The sequence below is a fragment of the Hyperoodon ampullatus genome (assembly GCF_949752795.1).
Source record: "Hyperoodon ampullatus genome assembly, chromosome: 18".
Lineage (NCBI taxonomy): Eukaryota > Metazoa > Chordata > Mammalia > Artiodactyla > Ziphiidae > Hyperoodon > Hyperoodon ampullatus.
In genome coordinates this window covers 55,983,773-55,995,841 of record NC_136931.1, presented here as the reverse complement: position 1 = coordinate 55,995,841, position 12,069 = coordinate 55,983,773, and the positions used below count along the sequence as shown (strand labels likewise).

The 12,069-nt window shown below is 49.6% G+C and overlaps 1 protein-coding gene across 3 annotated transcripts in view; it reads right to left on the bottom strand.

Annotated features, from left to right (window-relative positions):
- AP2A1 (adaptor related protein complex 2 subunit alpha 1) overlaps nucleotides 1-5,613 on the bottom strand; it is a gene marked incomplete at its 5' end in the record, with an annotated part of 36,854 nt that extends 31,241 nt beyond the window's left edge. For all 3 annotated transcript variants that reach the window (XM_079723384.1, XM_079723382.1, XM_079723383.1), the window contains one exon: nucleotides 5,547-5,613. In XM_079723384.1, coding sequence (XP_079579510.1) covers nucleotides 5,547-5,613 — 67 coding nt within the window. The remainder of the gene's footprint in view (nucleotides 1-5,546) is intronic.
- Between the last annotated feature and the right edge of the window lie 6,456 nt (nucleotides 5,614-12,069).

The following is a 12,069-nucleotide window of genomic DNA, read 5'->3' as shown; positions in this document are numbered from 1 at the left end:
ATACTTGAAACTAACATAACGCGGTAAATTAACTCTACCTCAATTTTTTAAAAAATGTACATATGTGGCAACCCTGGGTTAGATGTTATCAAGACTGTCAACATCTCTGAGAGAAAACATTCTCCTTGAGCAACCAAGTCACACCCTGTCATTTCCCTACTTGAACGTAGCTGCAAAGACCTCCCTGAGCTGCCGCCTAACATATTAAGGGGGCACATGCTGCTCTGTAAGCCCTCGGCTTCTGGCTGGGAATGCCAGCTCCCCAAGGGCGGGGGTGGGTGGCTGTGTTCCGTGTAGCATCCTGACACAGGGTCCAGAGCAGTCCTGACACAGGGGAGATGCTGAATGCGATTGTGGACCGAGGTCACTAGATGACACACAGGTAGAAAGGGATGGGGCTCAGGCCTGGATCTATCTGTTGCCAGCATCTGGATGCCACTCATAACCTAAAGCCAGTTCCTTTAAGTGCCCTGGGCGGGGCGTGGGGGGAGGGGCGCTGTCCCCAACGGCACACTGATGTTGGAGCACCACCAAAGTGGGACTCATTCCTTCTGCTCTCTCCACAGCGGCCAGAGGGATTCTGTGAAAACATGAGTCAAATCCTGTCCCTTCTCTGCACTGAATCTCTCCCTGGCTTCCATCTGGCTCAGTGTAAAAACAAGTCGTCACTGGATCCACTAGTTCCCTCTCTGACCACGACTCCCACCCTCTCCCCGCATTCCTCCTATACCTGAAGCACAGTCCTGCCTCAGGGCCTTTGCACAGGCTGCCTGTGCTGCCAAAAATGTCTTCTCCCAGATTCTGCAGGCCAATTCACCCACCAAATTTTTCTTTGCTCCCATGTCACCTGCTCAGTGAGAGATGCTCCGAGCAGCGTATATAAAAGCACCATCCCTACACCCCTACACCCCTTCCCTGCTTTATTTCCTCCCAACACTCACTGCTACCTGTCTGAACACCTGAACACTATATATTTTCCTGTATATTGGTCCATCTCCCCCCTAGAATGTGAGCACCATTGGGAGGGGACTTTTGCTCACCGTTTTAGTCTCATCACCTAGAAAGTGTCTGGCACTCAATCAGTGCTCAGTAAAGATTGATGTGTTCATTCATTCATTCATTCATTCAATCAGCAAACACCTCCCAAGGACTCTTGTGGGCCAGGCCCTGCAGAAGGTGGAAGTGGGGACCCAGGGAGGGATCAGACCAGGGCCTGTGCTCCAGGGGCTGGGGGAGATGCCACAAACAGAATGGGTCACAGTTTGGAGTGGGATGTGCCCTCATGGAGAGCTCGGGGCACTGTGGCAGCCTAGCAACCCCCCTCCCATTCATTCACTCACACTGTCCTTGGGCTTGTGCAGAGCTGGGCCCTAGAGAGGAGGCAACCCCAGCTCCTGCCTTAGGGAGCTCCCAGTCAGATAAGTGTCTGGGAGGCTGACTCCCCTCCAGATAGGATAGGACTACGCCCTCAGGCTGGGCCCAGCCTCACCTCTCCCTTTCTTATCTGCAGAATTTGCCCTTCCTGGCTCTCCTTCTCAAAGCCTGCCTTTCATCTCCTTCTAGTTCCTTCCCCCTGAATTCCACTATGCCCTTCAGATCCTCCAGCAGGATGGCTCCACACTCCCCGCCGTCCTCCACCTGCTCAGCTCTGAGCACGGCCTCATCCACGTCCCTCATCCCTTCTTTTGCCCTCACTCCAGCTTGAAACCCTCTCCGGTGCTCTCAGGACAAACACCAACCTGGCCTTTGCCCACCTCCTCAGTGTCAGAACCCATCCCTCTCTGCACCAGCCACATAGGCCTTAGCACAGAGTCTCGACGGGGCCTCAGGACCTTTGCACTTGCTGTTCCTCTGCCTTCACAGCTCTTCTCCCCTTCCCTTGGCCTGGCTAACCCCTCCCCATTGTCTGGGCAACGCAAGCAGACAGAGCCCCCGTTCTCTCATCATCGTGGCCCTCCCCCTCACTGGACTTAGGACAGCTACAATTTTTTTCCACTTAAAAAAAAACTTGATGCAAACAAGAAAGGAGCCAGGATAGGGCTTTTAAACAAGCAGATCTAATTTTGAAAGTAAATTTCAGGTTATTTTCTGGGGGGGCAACAAAATATACCTCCCTGAATGCCTTGTAATATATTTAGATTTGATTTTAGGTTTCTTCCTCAATTTAGGTAAAGAAAATAAAATTAATATATCATCTAACAGTAGCATATATGAAGTAGATAAACAACCAGGATTTGCACAGGAAACTATATTCAACATCCTGTAATAAACCATGATGGAAAAGAATATGAGAAAAAAAAATATATATATATATATGTATAACGGAATCACTTTGCTGTACACCTGAAATTAACACAATATTGTAAATCAACTATACTTCAATTAAAAAAAAAATTGAGATACAATTCACATAGCACACAGCTCACCATTTGATAGTGTGATTCTGTGGTCTTTAGCAGATCCACAGTGCTGTTCAGCTATCACCACCATCTAATTCTAGAACATTCTCATTACCCCCCCAAAGAAACCCTGTTCTCATTAGCAGTCATTCCACATTCCACCACCCCCTAGCCCTAGGCAACCACTCAACTACTTTCTGTTTCTCTGGATTTGCCTATTCTGGACATCTCATAGAAATGGTATCCTATAATATGTAGCCTTTTGTGTCTGTCTTCTTTCACTTAAAATGATGTTTTCGAGCTTCATCCGTGTTGTAGCCTCTACGGTGCTTCATTCCTTTTTAATGGCTGAATACTATTCCATCGTGTGGGTGTCCACATTGTGTTTCTCCATCCATCCGCTGGCAGACATTTGGGTTTGTTTCCGCTCTTTGGCTATCTATCATGAATGATGCTGTATGAACATCCGTATACAAGTGCTTGGGAGATGGACAGCTGCGATTTTTATGCAGCACCTGTCTCCCTCAGGGGCTGGGCGTTTCATGGGGGTACAGACAAGTCTGTCCTATTTACCACTGTTTCCCCAGTGCCCATGATAAGGCTTGAAACATACCAGCCATTCAACCTACACTTGATGAGAAAACCAAGGACAAGGGGAAGCCCTGATTCTCCAGCCCTGGTTCATTTGGCTGAACTACTTCCACTGCCCCCAGGTCGGAGCCTCCCCTCCGTCCTCTGGCTTCCCTCTGGGGTCCTGCAGTGACACCCACTTGTCTTCTCTTTCCTGCCCTGCTCCCATCATCCAATCCGTTTGCAGATCCTTCAAAATCTATCTCCAACCAAACACTTCTCATCGTTTCCTTCTCACCCCAGTCGAACCAACACCGTCTCTCACTGGGATGCCTGCAACGGCCCTCTAATTCCTTCCCTGTTTCTGTTCGTACCTCCTTGGGTCTGTTCTCTTCCCAGCAGCCAGAGGAACTATTTTAATACATCTATCAGCTCCTGTCCCTTCTGTGCTCAAAACCTTCCCGCTGCTCTTGCTTCACTCAGAGAAAGGCCAAAGTGCTCCTAGTGGCCCACAAAGCCCTGTCTCCTCTCTGTCCTTATCTCCCACCGCTCTCCCTCCCTCCCTCTCTTGGCTCCAGCCACAAAAGCCCCCTCGCATTTATCTGAACCCACACCAAGCATGCTACAACCTCAGGACCTTTGAATGCACCATCCTCCTGCCTGGACCCTTCTTTCCTCCAAAATCTGCAGGGCTCGATCCCTCTCAATCCTGGTCCCTCGCCTCCCCCGCTTGCCAGCCTTATTTTTCTTCACAGCACTAGTCATCGTCTGACCCTGCGGTTCTCTGTGTTTACTTGTTAATCTCCCTCCTGGCATGGGTGCTCCCAGGGGCAGGAATTTTTGTTCACTGTTATAGCCCCAGTCCCCGGAAGTGTCTGGCACACTGGCGTGATCAAAAAGCTTTTTGTCAAATGAATAGACGAATGAACGAACCTTCAGAGGCAAGATGTTCTGATCAATGGGAGTCAGCCGACAAGAAAAGGGAGCCTCCAAGAACTTGAATGACTTGCCAAGGGTCTCAAGGTAGGTGTCAGAGGCAACGCACACTTGCTGCTAACAGCTGGCCCCCGCAACCCACCAATCCTCAAAGCTCCACCCCTTTCATAAGTCTTAACCTCTCTCCGCCACTTGAGACCCAACAGTTTCCACCCCTCTTGCTCGCTGAGCACCTACTACATGCCAGATCCTTCCATACCTACTAAATTCTAAAATCATCACTGGGCACTCAGCAGAGGCCGCTCTTCAGATCCAGCCAAATAACAAGAACAGTAGCCAAGCTATCTAGTGCCTGGAGTGTGTGAAAGGCCTCACTCACATTGGGTATCATAACCCCATCAGGAAGGTGTGATCAGCAGTCCCTCCTGACAGATGAGGAAACTGAGAGGCGACATCTCTCATTCAAGGTCACACGGCTAGGGGGTGAGAGCGCTCAGACTCAAACCCAAGTCTGGCTGACCCCAAAGCCCGTGCGGACACAGCCTGTGAAGCTTTTGGCAGCTCCGAACACCAACACCCGCTCGCAGGAGCTGGGAGCTGACTTGGCACCAGGCCTCCCACAGTCACGACCATTCTTCCTGCTGGTGATGGCTGTCCCCATGTTGATGTGGTCAGATGGGCGAGCGCTCCAGATTCAGGGCTGTCCTGCTCCCTGACCCATGACCCCTCTCTGGGGCCAGGCTTCCCCCACCCCCCAGCTTTCCAGATCTCTTCCCCACAAATCCCTAAGGCCCCCTGGCCCCTTCTTTGAGATCTGGGCTCTCCCCATTCTGGCACATCCCCCAAGACACCGCGTTATAATGTCCTCTCCTTTGCAGGGCCCCCAGCTCCCTATTTCAGGTTCTCCCAAGACTCTCCACCTGCAGCGCCTCTCCTCTGTGCTCCCCTCAGTACCCCCTCTAGCCCCTTCTCCACTGCCCTCCATGTCTCCTAAGCAATCCTCCATCCTGGAGCCCCTCTATCCCTCACCAGGGGCCCGCTACAGTCCCCCACCTTCCCGTCTCTCCTCCCCAAACCCCTGGGACTTTCTATCATTCTCAAGTCCTCTCTATGAACTAGCTGGGAGCCTCGGTGACCTACCTAGCCCCTTCCCCTCTATGACACCCCCTCACCGAGGCCCTCAAGCCCAGTCCCTTTAGGCTTCCTGTGTTTCACGTCCTCCCAGTCCTCTCTGGCCTCCTCCCACTTTATCTCTCCACAGGGTACCCCCACCCACCCACCCATGCACCCTTTCCCCTTTCTAGCTACATCAGGGATTTCTCTAACCCCATCTCTAATACGATCCCCCAGCCTTTCTTCCATTCCCAGGGACAACTCTATGCCCCATCCCCGGGACTTTACTAGCCTCCTTTCTATTAAGACCCTCCCGGACGCCTCTAGCCACTACGTGTCGTCACCTCAAGAGGCACACTATGACACCCTAAGCACCCCCATCCTCCCCACCCTAAACTACCCCCTGGGCCTCTCTATCCTCTCACTCTAAGACCGCAATGGATTTCTATCCCCTGGGCCCCTCTGTAACCCCCGAACCCCTCAATCCCACGCTCTCCCTCGCCCGGTGTCCCCCGGCCGCGCTCTCACAGTTCCGGATGTCGGAGATGAACACAGCGAGCCCCCGCATCCCATCGCCCTTGGACACGGCCGGCATGATGGCGGTGGTGTCGGCTCCAGGCCTGGCCGGGCAGGGCGCAGCAGAGCGGGGGCTGGCAGGCGGGGACCGGGAGGGAAGGACCCCAGGCAGCGCCGAGGAGCCGAGCCGGCCAAGGGGGGAGGGCGGGCGGGCGGGCGGGCTGGCAGGCAGGCGGGCTGGCAGGCCGCAGCTCCGCCCCCGGACCCGCCCCTCCCCTCCGCCATCCTGAGCTCTCAGCCGCCTATTGGTTTGGATTACTGCCGCTCAGACTCGGGCTCATCCCCACTCCCTCTCTCATTGGTCTCTGGACAAAGGCACGCCGCTGCGATTGGCCCAGAGCCCCGCTATTTCCGATCGGGAGGGGGTGGGGGCGTTGCCCGAGAGACGGGCGGAGTTCGGTTACGTACAGTGGGACCGCCCCCTCCGCTCGGCCGGCTCCGATACTGATTGGATCCGGTCGCCCTGTTAGAAGGGAGGGATTGACGTGAAGGAAGGAGGGGGAGCGGGCTCGAGCAGGCGGGACTTACGTTGATTGAGGCCCATGGGCGGGTATACCGCCCCCGCAGGCGTCGCGGATTCGCCGGACCAGTCCTACTCCCACCCCCGATTGGGCTGTTGTGGGGGCGGGAGGAGGGCGACGATCCGTAGAGAAGGAAGGAGCAGGGGGTTGTCCCTCGGCTGGGCTAGGATAGGTGGAGTGGCGCCTGCAATTCCCTGCTGCAGAGAAGGGGTTGGGAGGGGCTGGAGAGCGTGAGGTATTTGCTGCGCAAGCGTCTTTCTGTTCCCCTTTCTCCCTTTCCTTCACCCCCGACTCCTTAATCTCCTTCCAGGAAGACATCCCTTTCCCCTTCCCCTCCCTTCTCTAGAGGCCAAGATGTTGGGACCTAAACTTGTCCGGAGACCAAGTATCCCAGAGCGGAGGACCCAGTAATTCAAGTCTACTCCCATTAAGCAGAGGTTAAAACTGAGGTCCAAAGAGGACCTGAATGACATGCCCAAGGTCACACAGCTCAGAAGTGGTAGAGCCTGGATGTAAACTATATTTTGGCTTTTAACCACTTTTCAATATACAATGGCTTTTTTTTTTCAACCATAACACCATTAAACAGATATCGAATAAAAAATTGGGCTTGGAGCTCCTGCTGAACAAGAAGGGGACCTGGTACTGAATGAAGAACGTTGGTTAAAGGGAAGGAACCGGTGAATCCGCTTTGTTTCGCCCAACCACTACCCCTTGGCGCCCCAGAGACCTTTGGGTGACTGGCTTTGGGGAAGGCAAAGCCTCCGGAACTCCAACGCCCAGGGCTAAAGAGAAATTTGGGGCAAAAGGAACGGGAAGAGTCCATTCTGTCACCTCGAGGAACTAAGCACCACCCGCCAGCCTTTTCCAATCTCAGAAGCCTAGTGTTCTTGGAATGAGCCTTGGGGGAGTGTCACGGGTGCTGGGAACATCCACTCTGAATCCTGGGGGTATGGATAACGCCATTAAAAAAATACATATTAGTAGTGGGGTTGGTACTAGTCTGCTTTTCGAGGGATGCGAAGAGAGACATCCAGAGTCTGAAGAACAGGAAAATTCTGTCCCTAAGGAAGAGGGAAAAGCGACCCTCTTCCCAGCTTTAACTATCCACCTCCCTCTCACCCACCACCTTCAACCCTTCACCCAGAGCCCACCAGGAGCCAGATAGAGTGAACTCTGGGTTTTTGTTGCGGGGTGAAAGATGTCCTGATTCTAAGTCCTGTCATGGGTAGGTGGGGGAACTCAGTCCTCTCCCAACCCCCTCTAGAGCTTATAAATTAGCCAAAAGTTAATTTTTAAGACTGGCTGTAAAGCAAAGGCATTCTGGGCACACATAAGGAGTGAGATTGGGAAGAGCCACCCTAACCTGAAAAACCCTGGGACTGTCCCATCCTGCGTGGGGGGTGGATGTGGCGCCACCCACAGGAGCTCATGGACTCATCCCTGCCCGTTTAAAGCAGCACTTTCCAGAATATATACAGTGGGAGCCACAAATACAGTTTTCAGTATACTCCTGCCACGTTAAAAAAAAAAAGTAAAAAGAAAAGGTGAAATGAATTTTAATAATATATTTCGTTTAACCCCATATACCCAAATATTATCATTTCAACATAGTTGACATTCTTATCTTCCTAAGTCTCTGAAATCTGGTGTTTATACATATAGCACAGCTCAGCTGAGACATGCCACGTCGCAAGCGCTCAGCAGCCACAAGGCCATTATTGGAAAGCAGAAAATTACAGGACCAGATTTGAGTAAGACCATTCTGGGGTTCAGGGGCTGAGGAGGTGACCCATTGCTAAGTTTTAAGACCAGGTCATGAACAAGTTCATGTATAGGGTTCTAGATGAGGCTTAGACAAGTCCTTTTTGGTTTCAAGATGGAGCATTGGGACTTACCTCGTGGCTCAGTGGTTAAGAATCCGCCTGCCAATTCATGGGACACGGGCTCGAGCCCTGGTCCGGGAAGATCCCACATGCCGCAGAACAACTAAGCCCATGCGCCACAGCTACTGAGCCTGCGCTCTAGAACCCACGTGCCACAACTACTGAGCCCGCATGCCACAGCTACTGAAGCCCACGTGCCTAGAGCCTGTGTTCCACAACACGAGAAGCCACCGCAGTGAGAAGCCCGCGCACCGCAACAAAGAGTAGCCCCCACTAGAGAAAGCCCGCGCACAGCAACGAAAACCCAACACAGCCAAAAAAATAAAAATCAAATCAAATCTTTAAAAAAAAAAAAAAAAAAGACGGAGCATTAAGGGGGAACCCCAGGAGCTCCTCAAATTGCTCAGGGGTTGAACCACAATAGCTTTTAAGATTTTGACCTGAACAAATTAACTCCTGATTTTCTCCAGAAAAACTGGACTCATCCCCAGTCTTCCCATTTTGGCAGCTGGGCCCACCATCAATCACCCAGGCACTCTTGCCAGGATGGACCCCCTCCTGTCCTTCACCCCAAACCAAAGCCAGAACACACCCCAAAGCCGGCCACCTCCTCCCATCACCACTGCCTCACCTGGTACAGGGCACCATCGCCATCAGCTTTTGCCTGGAACCTTGTAGCGACATTCCTGGCCATTCTCCCTGCTTCCATCCTGGCCACTCAGGGTGCTTTTTGCAACATCAGTCAGCTGTGTCCTTCCGCAGTTTAAATGCACCAGACACACCGGCCTCCTCTTGGCCATTAAGACCCTCCAGACTCATTCCTGCCCTCTGCCCACCTCAGCTCTCCCCATGGCTGGCTCATCCTTTAGGTCTCAATGCAATGTCCCCTCTTAGGAGAGAACCTCTGGATTTAGGGATTTAAACTGACCTCTCGGGACTTCCCTGGCGGTCCAGTGATTAAGATTCTGTGCTTGCACCACAAGGGGCATGGGTTCAATCCCTGGTCAGGGAACTAAAATCCCACATGCCGTGCATCGTGGCCAATAAATAAAGAAATAAAAAAATAAAGTGACCTCTCCATGTCGTACTTGAACACATTATCCAGTATTAAAAAGAAAAAGTGTTATAGCAATCCCACTCCTGGGCATATATCCGGGAAAGACGAAACTCTAATTCGAAGACACATGCACCCCAACGTTCATAGCAGCACTATTTACAATAGCCAAGACATGGAAGCAACCTAAATGTCCATCAACAGATGAATGGCTAAGGAAGATGAGGTACATATATACAATGGAATACTGCTCAGCCATGAAAAAGAATGAAATAATGCCATTTGCAGCAACATGGATGGACCTAGAGATTATTACACTAAGTGAAGTAAGTCAGAGAAAGACAAATATCATGTGATATCACTTATATGGGGAATCTAAAAAAATGATACAAAGAACTTATGAAATAGAAATAGACTCACGGACATAGAAAACAAACTTATGGTGACCAAAGGGGAAGGGGGGAGGGATAAATTGGGAATTTGAAATTAACAGGTACACACTACTTTATATAAAATAAACAACAAGGACCTACTGTATAGCACAGGGAACTATACACTATCTTGTAATAACCTAGAATGGAAAAGAATCTGAAAAAGTATATACACATATACACATACATATATATATAGATAACTGAATTACTTTGCTGTATACCTGAAACATTGTAAATCAACTATACTTCAATTAAAAAAATTTTAAGGGACTTCCCTGGTAGTCCAGTGGTTTAGACTCTGCACTCCCAATGCAGGGGGCTTGGATTCAAACCCTGGTTGTGGAACTAATATCCCACATGCCATGCAGCGCAGCCAAAAAATAAAAACAAAAAAAAATTTTTAATGTGTTACAGAAATTTTCAAATATACCCCTGCAAAGCAGAAGGGTATAATGCACCCCCATATACCCAGCTCCAACAGTTATCAACATATGACCTTTATTCTTTCATTTATAATCCCCTGCATTTGACTTCCCTACCCACAACTGGATTATTTTAAAGCAAGCCCCCCCCCCATGGTATCATTTCATCCCCATCATCCAGTTTCTTCTCCAACACTTCACAATGAAAATTTCTAAATATTCAGAAAGTTGAAACAACTGTACAGCAAACACCCATATACCCCATTGCCCCAACGCTGGCATTAACATTTTACTCCACTCGCTTTATCACAAGTCCATCTGGCCTTCCCTTCCTCCATCCATCAATCCATCATGTGGTATTTATTTTTAATTTTTAAAAAATTTATTTATTTTATTTGGTTGCGCTGGGTCTCAGTTGCAGCGGGTGGGCTCCTTAGTTGCAGCTTGCTGGCTCCTTAGTTGCAGCATGTGAGCTCTTAGTTGCAGCATGCATGCAGGTTCTAGTTCCCTGACCAGGGATCGAACCCAAGCCCCCTGCATTGGGAGCGCAGGAGTCTTTTTTTTTTTTTTTCCCAAGTTATCCTAATTTATTTATTTATTTATTTATTTATTTATTTATTTATTTATTTATGGCTGTGTTGGGTCTTCGTTGCTGCGCACGGGCTTTCTCTAGTTGCGGCAAGCGGGGTCTACTCTTCGTTGCCGTGCACGGGCTTCTCGTTGCGGTGGCTTCTCTTGTTGTGGAGCACGGGCTCTAGGCGAGCGGACTCAGTAGTTGTGGCCCACGGGCTTAGTTGCTCCGCAGTATGTGGGATCGGATCTTCCCAACCAGGGCTTGAACCCATGTCCCCTGCGTTGGCAGGCAGATTCTTAACCACTGTGTCACCAGGGAGGTCCCAATCCATCATGTACTTTTAATGCATTCAAAGTAAGTTGCAAATAGCACTATTCACAATAGCCAAGATATGGAAACAACCAGGTGGTATATACACACAATGGAATATTATCTGGCCGTGAGAAAAGAGGATATTCTGCCGTTTTCAGCCACGTGGACAGACCCTGAGCACATTATGCTAAGCTAGATAAACCAGACAGAGAAAGACAAGTACTGTATGATTTCACTTATATGTGGAATCGTAAAAAGTCTAACCTGTAAAAAAAAGATTAAAATGGTGGTTACCAGCAGATAGGGTGTGGGAGATAAGACTGATGTTGTTTAAGGGTACAAATGTGCAACAAATAATAAATAAGCCATAGAGATCTAATACACAGTATAGTGAATATAGATAACAATATTGTACTATAATGATGTGATAATATAGCTACAATGGCAATCATATTATAATATATAAATGTATCAAAGTAAGACACACTTTAAATTTATAAACACTATATGTCTGGGAATTCCCAGTGATTAGGATTTGGCCCAGGTTCGATCCCTGGTCAGGGAACTAAGATCCCACAAGCCGTGCAGCATGGCAAAAACCAAAACAACAACAACAACAACAACAAAAAAGTCAAATTTATTCAATAAAAAAACAATTAAAAAACAGAATAAAACAAAGTTGCAGATATCAGTACTCATCAATCCTGTTACAGGTTGAATTACGTCCTGCAAAAGATGCTCAAGTCCTAACCCGCAGTAGCTGTGAATTTGGCCTTATTTGGAAATAGGGTCTTTGCAGATGATCAAGACATGGTCATTTGGTTGGGCCCTAATCCAACATGTCCAGTTTCTTAAAAGGGGGGAAATTTGGACACAGAGATAAACAGTTCCACAGAGAAGATAGTGTGAAGACACAGGGAGAAGATGGCCATCTACAAACCAAGGAACACCTAAGGATACCAGATACTAGGGGAGAGGCACAGATTCTCCCTCACAGCCTCAGAAGGAACCAATCCTGCTGACACCTTGACCTTGGACTTCTGGCCTCCAGAACTTCCAGACAATAACGATCTATGGTTTATTTATTTATTAATTTTATTTATTAATTTTTTGCGGTACGTGGGTCTCTCACTGTTGTGGCCTCTCCCGTTGCAGAGCACAGGCTCCGGACGCGCAGGCTCAGCGGCCATGGCTCACGGGCCCAGCCGCTCCGTGGCACGTGGGATCCTCCCGGACCGGGGCACAAACCCGTGTCCCCTGCATCGGCAGGCG